The sequence below is a fragment of the Anomalospiza imberbis genome, chromosome 1 (assembly GCF_031753505.1).
Source record: "Anomalospiza imberbis isolate Cuckoo-Finch-1a 21T00152 chromosome 1, ASM3175350v1, whole genome shotgun sequence".
In the NCBI taxonomy this organism is placed as follows: Eukaryota; Metazoa; Chordata; class Aves; order Passeriformes; family Viduidae; genus Anomalospiza; species Anomalospiza imberbis.
This window is the reverse complement of record NC_089681.1, coordinates 93416201-93439369: the sequence shown is the minus strand read 5'-3', so window position 1 is coordinate 93439369 and position 23169 is coordinate 93416201. Positions and strand designations below refer to the sequence as shown.

At 43.2% G+C, this 23169-nt stretch overlaps 1 protein-coding gene across 7 annotated transcripts in view; it reads right to left on the bottom strand.

The window, feature by feature from the left end:
- The window catches only part of TNS3 (tensin 3), a 123994-nt gene that overhangs the window by 69621 nt on the left and 31204 nt on the right, over positions 1-23169 (bottom strand). For 6 of the 7 annotated variants that reach the window (XM_068200174.1, XM_068200189.1, XM_068200205.1 and 3 more), the window contains 2 exons: positions 20890-20994; positions 1593-1667 (listed from right to left, as the gene is read on the bottom strand). In XM_068200174.1, coding sequence (XP_068056275.1) covers positions 1593-1667; positions 20890-20994 — 180 coding nt within the window. The remainder of the gene's footprint in view (positions 1-1592; positions 1668-20889; positions 20995-23169) is intronic. The other variant, XM_068200179.1, reaches the window with a different exon arrangement.

Below are 23169 nucleotides of genomic sequence, written 5' to 3'. Positions count from 1 at the left end.
GGACTGTCAGCACTTTAATGACTTCTCAGTTGAACAAAGGATAAAAGTGGTTCTTGTATCCCCAAAATACATCTACCAGTTCATTGTTTATGTAGGAGTTAAAAATTAAGTTCAAACCTAATTCAGAAAGTACACACTTTTTGGTTCAAGTGTTGCTGTTCTTGTAAATCAGTAAATGGTTAAACATGAAACAAGTCAGAACTCTGATAAAAGACACAAAGCACACAACACAAGCTATGCTGGCAGTACTTTTCCAGAACCAGAGAACTGGCTCTCTCATTTGGGATGATGCAGAATTGCTTTTAAATTTGAAACATTGCACCTTTGCCTCAAAGATATGAAAAGAAAGAAAGAAGTATATTAAAAACTCCTAATGCAAAGTGATGAGTCTTACTTAAGATGCAAATTTAGTTTTAATCTCAGTGCATTTTGGTTTTCTGTGAGAAAAAAAATCCCAACTGTTTTCCTTGCTTCAATTACAGGCCTTTTTTGCTCCTTCATAAAAGACCAGCAGAAGGGCAGAAATTACTCCCAATCAGAACAATATGATTACTTCAGGATTCACCAGAAAAAGGATTGCTATTGCTTCATGGTGACCTAAAAAAAACCTGTCTCTTGTTCTGTAAGTCTTCCCAGAGATTTGTCATTTGACATTCCTAACAAATTTGGTATCTTAATTCAAGTTAATTCATACACATGCAACGATTCTATGACCTCTTACATCATGTACAAATGGCATCATGACTGATAATGCCATCTATTTGCATTTCCTTTGTTTACTAGAGTAAACACTCACAAATATATGACGCATAAGATAGTTCAGTGTATGAGTACTTTGGTGCAGACACAGAGTGGGAATTTAATTGCTCCTCCTTCTGGTCTTAGGAAATAATCAAATCCTAATTTGTACTAAGGCATTTTGGATTGTTTCTTCCTTATACTTTTAATCTCTGATGCTGCCATGCTAATTTTACTCTCAAGCAAGTATGGTGTTAAAATACATCCAATACCTATAACATCAAGAAGGTTATTTTTCCTTGTCTAATGAAGCTAAACAGGTGGGATGCCCTATTGCCTTCAAAAGAAGGAGGAAGAGTTGTTCAGGAAGCAGGTGCAGGGAAGGAAAACACCTGTGGAAGAGGCTTGCCTCTGACGCCTTTTTTGAGCTTACCAAGAAACAGAGGGCAGACAAAGTTCAAAACATAAAAGCAGATACATTTAATAAAGGGCCTTCAGGTACATTAAGGGCAGACAAAGCCTCCCCAGAGGGCTACACCCAAAATTAACAATGGTCACAAGTTTTTCAGACAGGTATAAGTTTGGTCTATTTACCTTTATAAAGGGTTAATCCTCCAATTACAGCTTCAGGTAATGAAGTCATATTCCCCCAGTTTGCTTCCCCCAAATTCACTTTTCTTTATACTTTTTGGGGCCTGAGGCTGTAGGGTATCCTTGAGTTTCAGGCCTAGAGAAATTGTTTTGTCTGACCAAAATGTGTAGACAGTAGCTAACACTTTATATGGAGTTTAGAGCTATGCACTAATGCAGTACAGGATTTGAAAAATAAAAAGGCTGAACTCTTAAGGCACCACCTCTTGCAACTTTTGATTCAACCTGGTCCATTAAACAGGTTGTAAGATTACGCGAGAAGGCTTCTCCTGTCATATCTGTACATGGGAAGAGATATTGATTTGGACATTAGTGTTTAAATAAACAACATTAACAACCACAGATTGAAGCTGACATGACTAAGAAACAGGCACATGCTAAAAGATAAATACAAACCTACTAAAAAAACATATAAGCTGGGCAAATATAGACTTGGTTAAAAAAGCAGTGTTACATGGCCCCTAAGTTAAAGCTAGTCTGTCGTGGTTTAACAGATTGTTTGTTTTTTAGTTGGGGAGGCAGTCCATGGTCTGCAGGGGTGGTTCTCTATGGGGACCTGGCAGAATCAATCAGTGGGCTATCAATCAATCTAGTTTTGAAGATTGACACCTGATTAAACCACTTAAAAGAGTTGAACACTCCTCTGTGGAAAAACACATTCAAAAACAAACAAGGCCTAGGAAAAGCTTTCTGGCTTCTGGCCTTTGAACAGGTAACTGGCCAGGCTGGCCCCTTCCCGAGAAGCCTGCCAGCCTCATCCTGGTGGGGTGGCGGGGCTCCTTCCTGGCGGGACCAGGCCCCTTCCCAGCAGAGCCTGTCAGTCCATGCCACCAGGGGCCATCCCAACACTGGGAACAACCAGACGACCAGGACCAGCACTGGGAGTAGTCCCACAGCAGGCGTTGGGGGTGGCCCCAAGGCCAGGAGCAGCCATGTGACCGGGACTGCGCGGCTGAAAGTGGCACAACCAGGGTGGTGCCACACGGCCACAGCTATCTCAACATGGCTTGCAGTTGACTTTGTTTGCTGAGCTGCTTTTAGCCAGCTATGCTGTGGACAGAAGGACAAAAGCAGTGGCCGTTTTTTTCTTTTTCCAGCACCCCACTTGAAAGATAGTTGTGGGGTGGCACCATCAGCCAGCACGACTTGAGCAGGGCCAGCAGAGACCCTGTGATCAGCATCAAGAGACACAGCACTTCCTTGATTGCAGAGCCTGGACAAGATGAACCTTTGAATGCTACAGAACTCTATAAAAACTGTTTCAATTTATAAAGCTTGAGAAAAAACAAACCTACAAACACCAATTGTCTCCCAAATCAGGAAAAGGCAAGGGTGAAGACATGTAAATAAAACAACATGAGACACTGAGATCAGTGAAGACATAGTCAAATTCTAGATGGGAGGAGACTGAGGAGATGCCTTAGTTTTGGGCTGAAATTCTCTGGGTAAGGCTATGGTGAAGATATAATTGATATATTAGACTTTGTTTTTTCCCTGTAATTCATGGAATGCATTGGAGGGCTGTAGCATTCTAACTACTGCTATGAGCAGGAGCACCAGTGTTGAAATAAGCAGACATTGCAGTACCTGTAATCCAAAGAGAAGCTTGAACAGAGAGAGATGAGAAACTTTGCCCCAGGGATGGGAGAAGAAAACCTCTGTTTCCAGAGATAAAAGAAGAGAACTTGTGTTTCTATACTAAAACAGCTCATCCTTAAAATAGTATCGCAATAAGCTGAAATGACCTATGGTGGTAGTTATGAGAAAAAACTTCCAAAACGTGGGAGGGACTTTGCAATTGCAGATTTCCAGATGCCTGCTGATGCGCTGTGACATCAATGCCACAAGAGAACTGTTTCTTGTGGAGAAGTCTCCATAGCATGAAAAGAGAGACTCCTCTTCCTAAGAGAACTGAAAAAAACATTATTTTAGAAGTGGTAAACTGACTGCAAGTGCCAGGTTTTGTCTTTACATAGTCAGTGTGAAAGAGGGTGTGGGAGGAGGAGAAGTATTCTAAACATAAGGTTTGTTCGGATTTTCTTGGCTTTTTTTTTTTTTTCTTTCTTTTACTGTTGCATCCTGGGTTTGGGTTCAAATTATGGGTTTTTTCTTTGTTAGTTTGCCGGTTCTGTGTACCCTCATGCACCTCCCGGGTTTTCCCCCCTCTGCCGTGGTTAGCTCCAGGATGCCTGCCATTGCAGTTTCCCCCTGCCACTCTTGTAACCACTCTCTGCCTACTTCTGCAGTTTCCGTGCCTGTCACCCCATTCTCGCAGTCCCACTCACCCCAAAGCCCCGTGTCCACCCCTGCCGTGTTCCCATTGGTTGCTGTAGTCCACGCCATCACCACGACGTCTGTATCCATTGGGCTCCCGGGCCACCTGGTCCCACCCCTACTTCATCTCACTCTGCTCCACACTCAGGGACATTTTTGTCCGTGCGATTTTAGGAGCTGGCTGCAGCTTTTCCACTGCAGCTCTCACAGCCAATAAAGCATCCAGCTGCCACGCGGACGGATTTGGATGAATTCCCTGCCTCTTTGCTTCTTCCCTCGCGCCGACAGCAAAGCGTGGCCAGCAGCCCACCCCACAGTGCAGCAGCAGAAGCACCTGAGAATTGCGGCGAGCCCCAGCCCCGACGAGAAGCTGAGACGTCCAAGCTGGGTGCTCGAGAGCTGACTGGGGCCGAGAAAAGTAACGCGCAGCTGCGAATGGAGACCAATGTTGGGGCCACGACCAGCACAAAGCCGCAGAGCATGCAGAGAGTCACTGCAGAGCACCCGGGAGCCGCGCAGAGAGAGCGCCACCACCGCGAAGCCGTGCCGCCGACCAGCGAGCGCCGCTGCCGAGATGAGCGAGCGCAATGCACGTGGAAAACTGCCACCGCCACCGTAGGGTCACAGTCTGAGATGGAAAAGTGCTCCATGCCAGACTGAAAACGGGAGCAAGAGTCCCTCTGAAGTAAGTCAGTGACGTCTCCGCCACCCACAGGAAAACACGCCGTGTTTTCCCGCGTGGGACTGGAAGCGCAACCATTCACGGCTATGGAAAGCCGAAGAACGGACGCTTCCCGGGAAAGAAAACCCTGGTAGCAGATTTTATTTGTGAAGACTCCAGTTTAGTGAGTATTTAGCAGCAGGGGGTATCCGGCTAATACTCCATGGGGGTGAGCTCTGCCGCGTTTCTGAGGGTACGGTACATGCAGCGTGCAGCATGTGTGGCGAGCCGCTGGGGTCTTTCTCTTTTGTATTTTTTGCTCTTTTTTTTTCCGCTTTTTCTGCACCAGGGGTGAGGTTGCGAGTAGAAATAGCATGGGGACCGTGCTATCTACCCAGCAAAGGGAATTCTATACCCAAATTAAGGGAATTTTATCGGTAAAGGGTCCCTACTTCAAAAATTCGGTCAAACAGTTTGTACGGTGGCTGTGCTTTTCCTTCTCACACTTAACCGCGGAGGATGCGCACAAAACAGAGTTCTGGGAGAGGGTGGGAGCCAGGTTAACAAAGGGAATCGACAGAGATCCCTCCATGAAAGACTGCTTCCCAAAGCTCCATCTGTTGATCTCGGATTTTGTAAAAACAGAGTCCGTGCAGAATGCGAGCTGGGAAGGGAAAGAGACATCCAGAAAAATTGTTGCTTCCCCTAAACCCGTTTCCCCATTCTCTCCTACACCTTTTTCCCCTAACCCAGGTAGGCAGAGGGGAGTACTCCGCCACTCTAAGGCACAGGGCAGCTCCACAGATGTGGACCATGCTTATGGCTCCTCCGAGCCGCCCTGGCGCCCCCGCCTTAGCGAAAATAGCTGCTTCACTGAGGAACCAACCCCAAACCCCTTTTGCAATCCCTTTTTCCCAGTCAGAAATCCCAGTTCTGGCGCTACCCCGCGCAGTTCTTCTTCCTTAAACCTTTTTCTTTGTTCCCCTGAGGAGCCTGCGGCCATGTGGTCGGGGTCTTTCTCTTCCCAAGATGGAGGATGGCAACGAGGAGGGGTTTCTTCTCCCCACAATCCCTTTCTCTCCTTTGTTCCCTTTGTCCCTGCCTTTGACCCCACACCCTCCTGCTTCCCTGTGGGCGTGGGCACCGCCCACTCCAGGCATCAGGTTGACACCCCTCCCCCTGTTCCCTCTCAGGTGGGCATTGCCTTCTTCCATGTCCTGCCTGCCACAACATCAGCCTCACCCTCCCCCGACAGGGAGGGCTCTGTCACCTCTGCCCTGCTGTCCCAGGGTGAAGATTCTCCCTGCCCTGTCCGCCCTGTCCCTCGCACCCCGCCCCCACGTCCTCCCGCTCCTCAGATACCCAGGGTGGGGGGAGGGGGGATGGGGCCATATCTACGAAGTTGAGCAGTCGCTCCGCACTTCAGCCTCCTACACCAGGGGAGGGGAAAAACCTACGTGGACACCCCTTCCCTATGAATCCATAAAAGAGGTCTGCAAAACATCATGTGATTTGAGACAAAAAAGCCCCCTTTTTAAAGGGCATTTTAAAAGCGACTTTAACGTCTAGAACCGTAGTGCCAGCAGACCTTAAGCGTTTGTTTAGCTGCCTGCTTCTCCCATCAGAATACAGCCTGTGGGAGAGGAGGTGGAAGAAACTGGCAGCAGACCTGCTTCCCGAAATCCGAGAAGGGCCATACAGCCTGGATTTCGCAGAAGAACCAATCACTTTGGACCATCTCGTAGGTGAAGGAGAATGGAGTGAGGGGCAACTTCAGGCTTGGGGAATTCCAATGGCCGTGCTGGACATGTCCAGGGGTGCAGCAGAGCGTGCGTTCCTGGGCATGCCCACCAAGGACCCGATGGTACCCTATACAGCAATTAAACAAGGTGTTGCATAGCCTTTTGTAGATTTTGTAGACTGGGTCTGGGCAGCAGTCAAGAGACGGGTGGAGAGGCCTGAACACCGAGATGGACTAGTCCTAGAAGTGGTGCACATGAATGCCAACACCATGTGCAAAAGGATCATCCTGTCACTGCCGGCCTCACTAGCGCCGACCCTTGACCAGATCATCGAGGAGTGCACCCTGAATTCGCACCTGATGGAGGAGGAGGCCCCAAGGAGACCTAAAGACAAGCTGGTCGCATCTGCTTCTGCTCCTCCAAGGAACTCAACTCCGAAGCGACTTCCATCCACACGCCGGTGCTTCCACTGCCATCAGGAGGGACATTTTCAGGATCGCTGCCCACTTTTAAAGACTACACTGCCCGGGGCTGCAGGAGGAGGGATGAGGAATGGAAACCCCACAATTCAAAAAAACTAGGAAAAAAATGCGCACTTGCCTCGCGTGCTGATAAAAATGAGGCAAGTCGTGGTGCTGCGAGAGGAGCCGCGATACACCATCTAGTCCCATCTGTAAGCGGCTGCCTCTCAACTACTGACATCAGGGAGCCTTATCGGCTCCAGTTCCCCTATCCCCAAACACCCAGGGAAAAAACAGTTCCAGCATCATCTCCAGGCCCTCTCCATCAACAAAGCAGTCACAGCAGTCACAGCAGCAGAAGAAGCTAGGAGAAGAGGCCACTGCGCGAGAATCCAAATCAAAGCAACTGTCTTTTTTATATTTTTTAAAGAGGGGAGATGTTGCATCCTTGGTTTGTGTAGAGGAATTTCTGAGAGAAATGGGTCATGATCTAGATGTCCATGATTTATATGTTTAGAGTGAAGGTTGAGCTAACCCAGCCTAGGCCTCAGATATGGGCCCTGGTGAGGCCTCGAAGCCTGTGGCGCAGTTAAGAATAAGTTTGTGGCGCAGTCAGAATTTATGTTAAGGTATAACATAAAGTACTGAGCTATCTAGGTGTGAATTAGTATAGGTCTGCAGGTGAAACTTTAGCCACCTTAAGACAGGAACAAACAATGTTTGCTTGCCAATGAGAGTGTGCTTACGATTGTAAACTATCTGGAAGTGTATGAAAACTACTGTCTGTAAACAATAAAGGGAGAACGTCATATTAACCACATTGGTTTGGATCTGCATTTGTTCCTGTCCAGCCACCCTTTTTATTTTTAGTCCCTGTTTCACTCGGCGCCCGAACAGGGACTGGAAGACTCCGATGAGTTCCAAAAAGTCGTTCAATTAATACCGACTGTCGCTTCTGTGATAGCGACGGGGAACAGAGCCCAAAATGCTTGCAGGAGGGAGCGCCGGGGGTGTCTCAGATCCCAAATCGCTTTTAGAAGTGACAGGGGGTTGCCATGCCGGAGCAGTGAACATTCCTGTGAAAGGTCTCCAGGTTGTTTTTGCTTTTTATTTGCAACTGAAGGCTGCTGATAGCCTCTGGAGTTTACACAGTGCCTGCACGGCAGAGGTGCTATACCCTCCGTGGCGGATGTAGACGAACCAGAGCAAGGTGGCTGGAGTGGTGTCGCGGCTGTGTCGTTTGAAGGATACGGAGCGCCCCGCAGTGGTTGGAAGGTAAGCTGTGAGCCGAGATAGAGAAAGGCAGTCAGAATGGATAAAGACTGACATGCGGCTTTGCGACTCCTGATTTATATCCTCTCAAAGAGAGGTGAAAAACTAGAGGACACTGACTTAGAGAAATTAGCCCTATGGGCGAGAGATAAGGGCAAATTACAGAAGCTCTCACTCCTCTTTAGCAAGACAGAATGGCAGGAAATAGGGCAACTATTGTGGAATTCGGTTGTAGAGGGCAGAAAGGACAGAAAATCCGTTCTGGAGTTTGGAGCTGTTATAAAGAAAGTTTTATGAACCTTGCAAAGTATGTCTGCCGGGCGGAGGGCAGCCGAGGCAGCAATTCGGGCGTTTGAGGGACCCGGGGTTGAAAAAACAGAAATTATGAAGCCATCTCGGGTCGAGAAATTTTTTGGTGTTCATAACATGCGGCCAATGCGCGGACAGAAAGCCCCGGTCAGCACCTCCGTGCAGGAAGTTGTAGCTCGCCTGGGGACGCGACTGCAGGCAGCAGAAGTGACTCAGTCAGCTGCCAGGCAGAATGAGGGGCATCAGGAAGTGAGCCAGCCACCCCACTCCTGGGGCGGGGAGAAACCCGAGGAGACAGGTGGAGTTGATGATGGAACCGGGCTGGCTCAGGTGATGGAACACGGGGGCGGCGACCAGGGTGGAGACCAGGGCGACCAGGGCGGCGACAGGAGCGAGGTGGCGCTGCCCCTCCACCCCCTAGGAGGCACGGCCACTGCCGTTGGCGCGCACAGGGGGGACGCCCCACCGCCAGTGCTGCTGGCAGAGACGCGTGCGGGGGGAACGGCTTTGAATCTAGCCGCAATGGCGGGACAGCAGAAGCCACAATGCAGACAATAGAGATACAGCCCGCAGCAGCCCGGTCACGTCACACAGAGGTGGCTCAATGCTCTCCGCTTCCCTCGAATTCTGACACACATTAATCAGATTCAGACCGTCCCAATTTTAATAAGCGAAACAGGAGGCGATCACAACATAAAGCATCGAAAACAAAGACTTTACAGCAAAAAATAGCCCAGCTTGCCAGTCTCTCAGTTTGACTAACTGCCACAGACTCCGCAGGAAACACAATTGCCACCCTTGTGTTTCCATGTCACACATGGCAACCGCCCGGAGAAAATCTGCCATGGTGACACTCTCCTTTCCATGTCACAGTGCTCTCACCACCGTGCATGGACAGACTGCTCATAGGGCTCCTTTAAGGATGCCTTGCCATGGACCAAAAGAGAAAACAGTTCAGTTTCTCACCTTGGGACTACAGTCCCCCCCATTTTCCCTTGGGGCTGAGGGTCTAAGAACAGAGGTCTTCTTCTTCCTTGAAGATAGAGGGCTTCTCCACACCTTCTCCAACTCTCCTCTGTTCTCTCTACTCCTCTGCTGGTAATCACTGAAACCGGTCTCTTGGCTCACCAACGCAGCCCCCTAAGTGTAGCTTCTGTCAGGAGAATTTGGTTCAGTCTATGGCTAACAAGAAAAGTCCAGCCACAAGCCACTCCATCATCTCCTTCCAACTCAAGAATTTCTTCTTCCATCATCTCGCATCCCAGACTGTCTCTCTTCTACTTCAAATCAAGGAGGAGTAATATTTTACAAAGCCTTCATTTCTCAGGAAAGGGTTAAAAGCTCAGACTCCCTGGACAGCTGATATCTCTGCCCAACAGCCGATTCCCAAGGCCAAGGCTGGGCGCCTTCCCCCCCGCTCCTTCTCCTCCGCGCCGGCAAAGTTACAGGTGCCGTCCGGAGTCTCTGTCTCTTCCCTCTGTAGGGGGGGATGACAAAGGCATCTCTGCTTCTCCCCACCCTTCTGTCCACAGGAGCTGGCTCGGTTCCAGTCCTTCTACCCATCAGCTCACCTCGACCAGGCCATATGTCTTCCCCTCCCCCACCCAGCCCCATGGCTGGGCAGGGGAGGTCTGCACAGCACCCTGACCGGAACCAAAGAGAGCGAGCTCTTGGGAGTTCTTGCTTTTAACCCCCTGTGTTCTCAGAGGCGTATCCCTATCTTCAGTGGTCACTTCAGGTGCCAATATCTAAACTTGACCACTGATTGGTTTGACCCATTTCCTGAAAAAATCACTTCCATGTCAAACCACGACAGGTGTGGAGGCAAGTGTTCCCAGAAATAGAAGTACAGGTAATGAGAGGCAGGAGGCTCAGAGAAAAAAATCCAGGGTCCTAGGGAACCCTGGTTCTCATCTCTTCTTGTCTTCAAACATAAGACTTTCAATATTTAGGTAAGGTATCACTATTCCTCTTTGACCCTTAGCATTTTGGGGGAGATTCTCTTTTTATCTGAGCTAAGTTTAAACTCAGCAGAACTGGCAAATGGTACCTAAGAAAATCACGAAGTAAATTACTCATAATTTCTCACTGGAGACACTGTCTTATCAACATGGTTATATGTTTGGGTAAAAGGAAAAAAAACTAATTTTTAACAGAACTGGACAGGTGAAGTTCTGGAGCTCAGATTAGCACTTAAGTGAACACTCTAGACTTTCAATGAAATGTTCAGTATATCTTATTATATATTCCTAAAAGAGACAAGAAATTAACTTTGAATGAGTAAATCCTTTGAAATTCTGGCCCCTGGCTGCACTTAACTGTTGGCTCCTATCTGACCTATGTAAAATACTATAGTAATTTTCCTTTTGGTAACCAAAAAAAAAAAAGACCAACAAAATCAAAGACAATCAAAATTCCAAATCCCCAAATCACAAATCCAAAGAAAATACACTCCAAACCAATCTTAGTTTATCAAGCACAAACTTGAAAACATCTGTGTGAAATTATATTTGCTCCCTAACATATAGAGGTAACAAAAAGTTCAAGCCACAGCACTGTTAAAATTAATGCTGTATTAATGAAGAAGGCAAAAGAGAATTGCCTATTGCTGCACATAAGAAATGAAACCTTGTAATCCTATGTTTGCATTCAATGTTTCTAACATACTAAAGAAACCATCTTATAATAATTTTTCTCTAACTCTTTGTCAGCTTCATTATTAAGTGGATGAACTAATTTAAATTAGATCTGTTAAAGAAAAGAACATACAAAACTTAAAGAAATAGCAGAATTAAGTTTTCTCCAAGAAAAATCAATTGAAAGCAGACACTCCATAATGTTTCAGACACTGTTTCAAGCTGGCAGCATTTTATAGTGTAAATTTGTCTATCTTCTACAGGCTTCTCTATTTTTACTGTCAAATAGAGGGGAATTGTTAGAGGACACATTTTTATCCCTACCTTCTACCAAATTTCTCTTTGTCTCAGAAAATACTGCATCCAACTGGTGACTAAAACCTGAAATTAACATTTATTCACTAGGAATTTGTTCTTCAGCTTCACTCACCAGAAATGGCATCAAAACTGCCATTTTCTTTGGTAGTCATCTGCATTCCTGTTAAGGTACCAAAACCAAGCAGTTTTGCCTTAACTTTTGAGTTTTGCAATATTGAATGGGGCCTCTGGGAAAAACAAGTGTTTTAACAACATAAGAGGGCACCTCCCTACTCAACAGCTATTTACTTTGGGTTGAAGAGGAGAAAAAAAACTCAGTAAAAGTCAAACATCCTGTCTCATCACATGACATGGGTGCATACCAGAATGTTGGTTATTTATTGCCTCCATGGAAACATTTATTGCATACATGGAGACACTTCTCAAATATTTTCCTTTATGAGAAGAAAAAAGCTGGAGCAAACCAGTTTATAAATGTTTGGCAAATTTTGACTGATTGTTGTTGATTACAGTTACAAAAGACTAGAACATTTAGAAAGCAACACTCCTGAAATATAGGAATTTGGATTCACTCAGCTCTACCCTATTTGGATTAAAAAGATCATTTTTATGCCAAAGCTGTTTCTGTTCTGTCAAGCACCACTGAGCAAGCAGAGGTACTTTGCTGGGAAACAAATAGCAAGGCTTTGTTAAGAAAGAAATTTAAGTATCTGCTTTGTAAAGACTAAATCAAAGTCTTTCATTTGTCATTTTAAGCAATTCTGACATGCACGTGTGCTTCTTTTTCCACAGACTGTAGAGTTGGAAGACAAAACAGTGCAGAGGTATTTAGCAGATGTTGAAGTAAGTGAAATATCTTAAAATGGAACACTGAACAAGAACCATGTGCATTTCTGTTGCCAATCCACTGAATTCAGTTGAACCAAAACAAATACTATTTTGGCCAACAATGAGCTTTGGGATTACCAGTCTTCTTTATTAAAAAAAAAAAAATTAAAATCCTGTATCTCAGGCAACTGAATGCCATACACACAAATGGCATTTTCTCTCTAGAATAATTTTAGCATGCTATCAGGATACTTAGAACAGACTTGAGATAAAGCAGTCACAAAGTGCCGGGGAAGAGTAGCATTCATCTGTTCTTCCAATAATTCAACTTTTCTATTAAAATGTGTTTATGTTCTTTAGCAATATATATTACTTTAATACATTTTTATTTTAATATCTTTTTAAAATCTGATTTCATTTTCAGAACACTTCAGAGCTCAGGCTTTTACCAGGATCCACTGGCAGGTTTCATATAAACTGATGGTTCCTATTCAAAAAAGACCTGTATTTTCAGCAAGAGGGAAGTGTTTAAGAACAGTATCTCTTATGCACTACGCCAAGTAATAATCCTGGAAATTATCACTGAGAACTAAAAATAAACTCGTCAACAAAAGACAAATCAAATCTTTACCATTTACCTCCATCCCTCTGTTTTGGGGAGAGGGTTGGGGGGAGATTTTTTCAATATTATTTGTCATTGCATATTTGAGAGAGATTTCAGAAGATACTACACGTGTGGCCACAGGAATCTTACAATTTTGCAGCAAATGAAAAACCTTTTGTAAATCCATACACATTTATTGTATGGTAAGTGACACTTTAAAGAAAAAATAAGAGTGCTCAGAAAGATCAAAAGACATTTCTGTTCCTTTCTATTACAAAAGTCCTTCCTGACTTCAAAACCACAAGAAAAGCAATGGCAACTATGTCAGACTTCTGCATGGCAGTGGGAAGATATGATTCTTCTGGTTCCAAATACTACACTTAATTGCATACTTTTAAATCAGTGTTACAGAAGTCTCTGTGCTAATGTACGGCTCAAGGAGGAGGAAATTTGATATAAATTGAAAATTACGAACTTAATATAATTTTTCATCTATGTCGTGGTTTGACATGGAAGTGAATTCATTCAGGAAGTTGAGTCAAACCAATCAGTGGTCAAGTTTAGATATTGGCACCTGAAGTGACCACTGAAGATAGGGATACGCCTCTGAGAACACAGGGGGTTAAAAGCAAGAACTCCCAAGAGCTCGCTCTCTTTGGTTCCGGTCAGGGTGCTGTGCAGACCTCCCCTGCCCAGCCATGGGGCTGGGTGGGGGAGGGGAAGACATATGGCCTGGTCGAGGTGAGCTGAGGGGTAGAAGGACTGGAACCGAGCCAGCTCCTGTGGACAGAAGGGTGGGGAGAAGCAGAGATGCCTTTGTCATCCCCCCCTACAGAGGGAAGAGACAGAGACTCCGGACGGCACCTGTAACTTTGCCGGCGCGGAGGAGAAGGAGCGGGGGGGAAGGCGCCCAGCCTTGGCCTTGGGAATCGGCTGTTGGGCAGAGATATCAGCTGTCCAGGGAGTCTGAGCTTTTAACCCTTTCCTGAGAAATGAAGGCTTTGTAAAATATTACTCCTCCTTGATTTGAAGTAGAAGAGAGACAGTCTGGGATGCGAGATGATGGAAGAAGAAATTCTTGAGTTGGAAGGAGATGATGGAGTGGCTTGTGGCTGGACTTTTCTTGTTAGCCATAGACTGAACCAAATTCTCCTGACAGAAGCTACACTTAGGGGGCTGCGTTGGTGAGCCAAGAGACCTGTTTCAGTGATTACCAGCAGAGGAGTGGAGAGAACAGAGGAGAGTTGAAGAAAGTGGGGAGAAGCCCTCTGTCTTCGAGGAAGAAGAAGAGGAGAAGAAGACCTCTGTTCTTAGACCCTCAGCCCCAAGGGAAAATGGGGGGGACTGTAGTCCCAAAATGAGAAACTGAACTGTTGTCTCTTTTAGTCCATGGCAAAGCATCCTTAAAGGAGCCCTATGAGCAGTCTGTTCATGCACGGTGGTGAGAGCACTGTGACATGGAAAGGAGTGTCACCATGGCAGATTTTCTCCGGGCGGTTGCCATGTGTGACATGGAAACACAAGGGTGGCAATTGTGTTTCCTGGGGAGTCTGTGGCACAGGAGAGACTCCTGTCTCCCTTGAAAGATTGAGTATTTGAATTATCTGAAGGGTGGCAACTTGATCAGGATCCCGGGTAGTGTCTCACTGTTGAGTTTGTTTGGAAATTAAGTGGGAAGTAGAGGAGTGTTTTGGAAAGTCTTCATCCAGGATTTAGTGTCTGTAGTTTTTATAGTAGTAGTAGTTTAATAAAGTTCTTTTCTTTGTTATTAAGCTTGGGCCTGCTCTGCTCTGTTCCTGATCACATCTCATGGCAATTATTTAGAAAAGTACATTTTCATGGGGGCGCTGGCATCGCGCCAGTGTCAAACCGTGACAATCTACTATGGAGGACCACTTCCCAAGGGGTCTGAAAAGAAACAGTATTTATAAGAAGAAATGCAAATAATTTATTGTTTTCCAATTGTCAAAATTCCTTAAGAATATTAAGAATAAAGGATAAGGAACTAAATTCAGATAACAAACTGAACATAGCCTGGTACATTCAACACCTACATACACAATCTTATTAACAAGGGATTCAAGATTATTTAAAAGGCAATTGCTTATGTCCATAATACTGCATCATGCCAGTAAATCAAGAGCTTTTGTGTATATTTTTCTTTTATAATGTCTTCCCATCTTTTCTTCTTTTGGTAATAAAGTCAAATAGTTGTACCATTTCAAAAGAGATACTTTTCACTTATTCACTTCTAATTTCTATTTTAACACAGCAATTTGGAAATATACATTCCATGCACATACACCTACAACCTACAAAACAATTCATGTTCATAAGGCTCTGCTGTAGCCTTCCTGACCACCTTAGTAAGGAATTTCATGGGCCCATATTTTTTGAAATTAACAAAAAGGTGTATAACTGTAAGATAAGAATCATCTTTCACACTTACATCTCATACTATTCCTACTGAAATCCCTGTGGGAAAACAGGTACAAGTAAAAACATGAAGACAGCTCCTACGTAAGGCTAGGGATTTAACTTAATGTGAAGTAGAACTGAAAAAGACACTCTATATAGACATCCCTGAACCTTGAATATTTCACCACCGTTATGCACTTTCAAACGTACCATATATTGCACCTTTATATTTTCAGAATTGCAGAAGGGATTCTCTCTCAGACTTCAGGATTACAGCTAAAGGTCTCATATTCTAAGGTTGACTTTGATCACATTCTGGATCAGCATCTTCTCTTAGTGTTCTCTCACCTTAGTGAAAACTAGGATGCAATACATGTTTTTAACACACAAGCATGATACTAAACATCTGCACAAACCCTAAAGAGAAGCTTGTCTTGGTGTTTATAAATCTTACACAGAAGATGACCTAACTGCACTATATTTACCTTAAACAGCAGACTAAGCTCAAACTTGTGTTAAGTAAAGACCCCATCCTTAAGAGAAAAATATAGCTGTCGCCTGTGTATGTGCTCCTTGTGATCTTTTGCCCAGCCTATGCAGACACATTGCTCTGCCTGCAATTCCCTTATTGAATATCATGAGGTAACAGTCTGCCTCATAAATATTTACTTGAGAAAGGAATAACTACATACATCTAATTTTGTGGTATATTTTCTAGCTTAAACGCAAGTGGTTTTTTTTGCAGATGTACAATGAAAGTCTCAATATCTATGCTATCACATCATATTTCTGTTTTAACTCAGGTGTAAGAGGCCGTCTGAAGCCCCCACATTTGCCTACCGATTGCCATGAGGAGAAACTCCTTCCCCCACTACAATTCCAGCTTGCAGAGAGCAGCAGTGCAGGTGCAGTTGCTGTACCATCACATTAGCTGCTCCAAACAAGGCCTGGCAAGAACTTGGCAAGGAGTTGGCAAGGAATTGGCAAGGACCTGGCATAGACCCAGCAAGTAACGGCCTACTGCATATTTGCCCACTCTCCTCCTGAAGCCGAATGCACTTTTGGGGTGACCATCTCTCACTGAAGACCTCTCATCTGCCTTGTTACCTCTGTGACAGACAGATGGAGGTTGAGAACCCTCCTCCCAAGGACTGAGACTGAGATCCTTACCACAGGGAGTAAGGAAACCACTAATGACATGACCTGTTCTTCTTCAGTAATTCCAACGGACTTATTCTTCATTGTGTTCACCTTGCTTTGGTGGTTTCAGTGGACTCACCTGTTCCCCCGCAGCAATTACAATAGACTCTCATTGTCCTGCCTGTTCCCCCCCTTTCCTCTGTGGACTATAACTGGACCCCTGAGTTGACCGGAACTTTGAAGACTTCCCCAACACGACAAGACGGATCCCCATCATCCAGACCACTGAGGATCTCGCCTGTGTTGGTAGCTATTCCCATCCCCCTCTTCTCTCTCTCTTTCTATCCTTTTATCTCCTTTCTGACCCCCACTATCACCTTTACTGTTTTGGCTCTTAATAAAGGTGCATTTGTTGTGATTAACTGATAGTCCCTTGTTGTTTACCTTTTTGCACTTTTGGGATCGGTGAAAAGAACCATCACGATACCCCGCACAAGTGGATCGTGACATTAAATTGGCATCACGGACAGTTATGTCTCTTGGAACCCTTCTAAAACACGGGTGCCAAGAGACATAACTGGTGTCAAGGGAACAGGATTGGGAATTCTAAATACTATTGATTCAGAAGTATTAATGAATAAATTGGCTTCTACTACTACAGATTTAACCAAATTACAACAACCACTGTAATCGTCCTTATCCGCCTTGGGACCACATCAGTGGTTGCTATCAAACATATTATCTAATTGGGAAAAGACAAATGTGAATGACAGCAAATTGATAATTTGATGAACTTAACACTACACAAAGGAATTTTTCCTTAGCCCGTAGCTGTATCCAGGCTCAATTATGGATGCAGTCAGTTGCTGCCTCAATTATAAGGGAAGGTGAAGAAGGCCCTTTCCCTACTGAAATTTGGAAAATGGTTTGGGACAGTGCCACTGATTTTGAAAGAGATTTCCAATCCTGGTGGAATTTAGTGAATTTTACCTATGACCCCATTACAAACATAGCCACAGGTTTTGTGTTGACCATATGTAATGCCTCAGTGCATTTGATATTCGTCATCATTGCACTAGGATTGAATCATGATGGAGCCACTTTCTATCCTTCTGAACATAGAGAATAGGCCTATCAAACTGATGACAAATGGCAAACTGTTAATTTAGAGTCTTGTACTATCCGAGAACAACTAAGGTTCATCTATGAAGGTAATGCAATTGTAGCTCAGGATATTTGTCTAGATACAGAACAAAATATCTGTCACTTTGATATACATCCTAATGAGACTTCTGAAACAGTCCTTGTATATACAGGCAATGGGTGTGCATGCTTTAGAACTGCTTGTGATACTGTGTTTGTAGGAAGTACAGTAGTAGATACTAAAAGTCATTCAAATTTTTGTGCTTGCAACTTTACTAAAATTGCAGGATGTGATTTTTCTTTTATAGCTCCAATTACTTCACATGAACTTTTAGAATCCAATTTCACGTTGATTCATAAGCTATTGCCTACTCCCATTGGGATGAACCTTACTCTGGTATGGCAATTGTTGCTTCACCAGGATTTGATTAAAATCTTAGGAAAAATCAAGGAGAACGGACAGAAAACTCTGGTAACTGTTCATTATAATGTGCAAGAAATACATCGTGTTGTAGAAAGGGTGAAAAGTGATGCTGAACACAGGTGGTGGGATACCCTTTTGGGTGGTCACCTACTGCTACCGGTGTCCTGAATAAATTGTGTCATCCCATTGTTGTCCTTTTGATTCTAGTTATGATTGGCTTTGTTTTATCAGTAATCTTACTTATTGTGAATTGGAGAATGATTAAACGGTTAACAAAATTGACATCTATAATTAATGCACACAACCTGGCCGACGTCCTTTACACTAGAGACATCCCCAGGACTGTGAACACAAGGCGGTTATAAGATTAGAAGATATATTTTCACATAATTTTCTTTTCTTTCTTATGATTTGTTCTAACCCCTTGAAAAACTGTTTTGAACTATTGTTGTTTATTAATTAGAAAATTTGTTTTGAACTACTATTGTTTATTGATTAGAAAATTGTACTGAGTAATATTGATTATACTAAGTTTATTATTTTATTGTTGGTATTAATTATACTGGTTTATTATTTGATCAATTTATTGTTTAATTAATTAATATTGATTATTATTTAAACAATTTATTGTTTTAACTAATTAATATATTGATTATTGGTTTAACCAATACTGATTGTATTTTAATTATTGTTTAATTATAATTTGCTTACTAATTTGTTGTAATCGTTTTAGTTTTCCCTGTTTTCCCTTTCCCTTCCTTTTTCTCTTCTCATTTCTCTGGGATGTGCTGCCAACACTTGACGAGTCCTGAAGACTTCACGACACCATGAAACCCTGCTGATGAAGACCTCCTGAGAGCAATTGTCAGTCACGGGGTGGTGTAAGAGGCTGTCAGAAGCCCCCACTTTTGCCTACCGATTGCCACAAGGAGAAACCCCTTCCTCCCACTACAGTTCCGGCTTAGAACAGGACACAGTGCAGGTGGATCCACTGAAGCGTCACGCTAGCTGTTCTGAACAAGGCCTGGCAAGAACTTGGCAAGGAGTTGGCAAGGAATCGGCAGGGACCTGGCATGGACCCAGCACGGGACAGCCTGATGCGCGGCCTGCTACAAATCTCCGTTCATAAGCTGAATGAACTTTTGGGGTGACCGAAGTGGTCTCTCACTGAAGACCTCTCATCTGCCTCATTACCACCATGACAGACAAAGATTGAGAACCCTCCTCCCAAGGACTGAGACTGAGATCCTCACCACAGGGAGGGGGGGAAAATGGTGGTCTCACCACTAATGATATGACCTGTTTCCCTTCAGTAATTTCAATGGACTTATTCTTCATTGTGTTCACCTTGCTTTGGTGGTTTCAGTGGACTCACCTGTTCCCCCGCAGCAATTACAATAGACTCTCATTGTCCTGCCTGTTCCCCCCCTTTCCTCTGTGGACTATAACTGGACCCCTGAGTTGACCGGAACTTTGAAGACTTCCCCAACACGACAAGACGGATCCCCATCATCCAGACCACTGAGGATCTCGCCTGTGTTGGTAGCTATTCCCATCCCCCTCTTCTCTCTCTCTTTCTATCCTTTTATCTCCTTTCTGATCCCCACTATCTCATTTACTGTTTTGGCTCTTAATAAAGGTGCTTTTGTTGTGATTAACTGATAGTCCCTTGTTGTTTACCTTTTTGAACTTTTGGGATCGGTGAAAAGAACCATCACGATACCCCGCACAAACAGATCGTGACACTCAGGTAATTAAAAAGTACCCTGCACAAAAATTAGATATAAAAATCTATTAAATAGCACATATGACTTCTGAACAGCAGGCAAACATGCTAGTTGTACTTGCAAATGGTCTCTGACCAACTCTTATTGAGGACACGAGCAGCATACAGTTCTGTATCTTCCAACAGAGTGGTGCCTGCATGTTTATCTCTGCTTTCAGCTTCCTGTACTGTTGTAGTTACCTACAATGCAATGCATGAGGATGGGAAGGTCAAATCCACCTAGTCAATCAATCTCAGCAATTAAAAAATATTTGACATCAATGCATTGCTTGTTGAGGGGTAGGTATATGCAAAGGAAGGGGGAAAGGATGGCAGAGAGAGGAAGGGAAAGGAATCATAAATTATATTGAAACATATATTGAAACATCATGGGTAGGAATTGACATCACCTCCAGTCAAGATTCAGTCTCTCTGACATTAGTCCTAAAATACACTGCACAGTCTCATCCAACTGATGACTCCATATGGAGTGGTCTACCTGCCACATGCAATGACTGTTCTCTTTTCACCCTCTCTATTCCCCCAGTTTTCTGCACATGAGAGTCTACTGTGCATTAGAAAATACTCTTATTACAAGAGTGAGGCAGTGGAAGAAGGTCAAGCTCCCAGTAAGCTTCTGCCCTCATTGATGTGGTCATTAGATGATCAATGCTAAATCCAGGCTATAAAAATCAATTGAAACTGAACCTAGAGAGCAGCTACCTAAGTATCCTAGCTTCACGTGTCTTTCATTTGATAACAGGCAAGTTGTAAAAACAAGAACTTTGGCATCTATTCAATACCTTATCTCATGTTTTTACTTGTAAGAAGTCAGGCTTGCATGTGCACTGACATGTGCAGCCACAGGTGTAACATTCTGAGTCCTTACATGAAAGCTACATCCATTAAAAGCACAGCATTCACTCAAGCCAACCATCAGGAGAGCATTCACACTGGAGTCAGAATCTGAAGGCAGCTACTGGAGGTTTTCATCTTTTGTACATGCCATCTGATTACAGAAAAAAAAATCTAAAAAACCTGAAAACAAGTATATTTACAAAGGAAGATAGGAAAATAGGCATATCCTTTACTGTTTGTTTATTAACAGCCTAGTGCATGTTCTGAAATACTCCAGATAACATAGTAACCAAAAGCTACAAACTCACCATATAATTTTGTTCTTAAAATTCTATATTAGAATCCCAACTAGAAGCTTTTGAACAAAGAGAAGAAGTCTCTAGGCAAATTTACAAGTAATAAAGTAACTTCTATCAATCAGTTGTGTCTCAGTTCATTCTGTGTATTGACAGGGACCTCACTTAACTACTTCAGCTTTCTTTCCTAAATTAGAACCACTAATGCCAAATAGGGAAGGGTAGACAGCTACTTCACACATCAGTAAAGTAGCATTCGCTTCAAGTAAATGAGGTCTCCTTTCTTCTTTTGAATACTCTGGAACTGTTGCAAAAGATTTTGCCCTGGTCTAATGTGACAAAATTACTCACCTTCTCCATCGGGGTTCATATTTTCATAGGAATCCCAGCGTATTAGTGGGTCTGATGTATTGTAATCAACTTTTACTCTATGATCATTCTGAAGGTGTTCACATCCTGAAATGAGACATGTTTGAAAACAAAAATTATCAGTCATATATGTAATTATATACACACACAGATGTATGAATGTAGCCATCTGACAGATGTTTGCTCCCTGAATGGCAATACCCTATTCTGAAATGCAAGAAGCACAAAAAGGGGAAGAAAGGTTAAATAAAACAGTTAAAAAAAAAGAAAAAAAAGCTTAATTTATCATTCAGAGAATTTTATCTTGAGCTTTTTGATTATGATGTAGCCTGAATACTTGGATCAGTCCCTAAACACAACTAACAAAGATGATCCACCCAGCCCTAGAGGGTCAGACATGAAAAAGAGCTTCTGAGAATGAATGGTTCTAAAGGAATGATAAAATTAGGCTTTGTTACAAATTTCATTCTGATTCATATAGATTATCATTCTGATACCAGAGCAATTATGAACTAAGGATGAACAGGAAGAGCTGAAAACTGTGATTTCATGTCCCTTCCAGTTCCCCCAAGATGGCAGCACTGCAGAATCTGAGACTAGACACTAGACAGCTTGCTTTCAATGTGTTTTGCTGCATTTAAGTATGTTCTGTTGAACATACCTGGAATTTTCAGCAGTAACCCATGTTTTTGTGCCCTTAACAAGCCACTAAATAATGTTGAGGTTTTAAATAGATACAGTGAGGAATTCAGACATAGTCCAGTGATTCAAAAGCAAAGCACAGGCATCAAGAATTCATGACCTTGAACTTGGCGTTGATACTGTTACAAATCAAACAGACTATCTTTTCTCTTCTGTCTAGTTTAGGGAACAAAGAAATCCTCAGTTGTCAAACCTTTGGCTGCGTCTACAAAGCAAATCCTACTGTAAATTTTTCTAAAGCAACAGTATTATGCACATACTGTGACATTTAAAAAATAGTTACAATTAGGACAAGAATGTCCTGTACCTTTATGTGCAGCCTGGAAAAAAACATCTACAGAGTTTCTGTGATGACATTTGTCACAAAGCAGATTTATAAACTTTATTATTAAATATTCAGGGATCTTATATTCTTGGCAACTGCATTCTTTCTTAAAAATATCACAGTCAGTTATGTTCTAGAACATTGTGTCCAGCTTCAAGCTACAGAATACAAGAATTACATTAATAAATTGAAGCAAATTCAGGGGAGCATGACCAGGGTGCTCAGGACTGAAAGACTTTCCCTGTGAGGAAAGGTTGAGGGGTCAGGGCTTCTTCAACCTGGAGATGAGATGCTCTTGACAAGGAGCTGATAGCAGCCTCCTGAAGGCCATAGAGGAGACACAGTTTGGAAAAAGGCAGAAGGAAAAGAAACAGGCAAAATTTGAATCTAGATAAATTTAGACATAAGAAAAAAGTAATTCCATATGAGGACAGTCAGATGTTTAAATAGTCCACCCACTGAGGCTGTGATGTCTCAGTCCTGGATGTTTTTCATTATTTGACTGGACAAAGCTCTCAAAGACCTCAAAGACTAGGGAAACTGGTCTGATCTCACAAACGAGCCTTGTTTCAGCAGGAGGATGGACTAGAGATACTAGATTCTATAATTCTATAGTATTTTCAGATATGAAAACTCATTTTATAGAAATTTTAAGTAAGTATTTCAAGGTGTCACTGAAAACCAGGAAATAAACTCTCCAACCAAATCATAGGTTAGAAAGCCAACATTACTAGCAGCACTGGCTGCATGGGGATTTCTCCTCAAAGCAGGTACTCCCAGTAACCTAACAGACTGGGTTATATTCCTGAAACAAATACATACTAATCACATTTCCTGAATACATGCATATATGCTAATTATTTCTGCAGACTTATTTGGATATGGTTCCAGATTTTCTGATTAATCTTTTCTCTTTGAGAGTATTTCAAACACGTGGTGATGTCATAATGTACTTCTCTTTTCATTCTTTGTTCTGATAGATGATCCTTGATCTCAAAACTAAGATCTGTACTAGTACATATTAATCGCTAATATAAGTAAATAAGGAAGCATTAGCTGGCACAAAACTTGTTAGCCACAGATGCAGAGAATTAACACAAGGTCACATTTATCTCTGGTATTTGTATTAAGCACTGTATGATGCAAAACTAAGCATTAACCATTATATCAGGATCATATACTATTGTGCTAAAGTTAAAGAATTTTTCAACATCTTCCCAGACCGCTGCATAGAC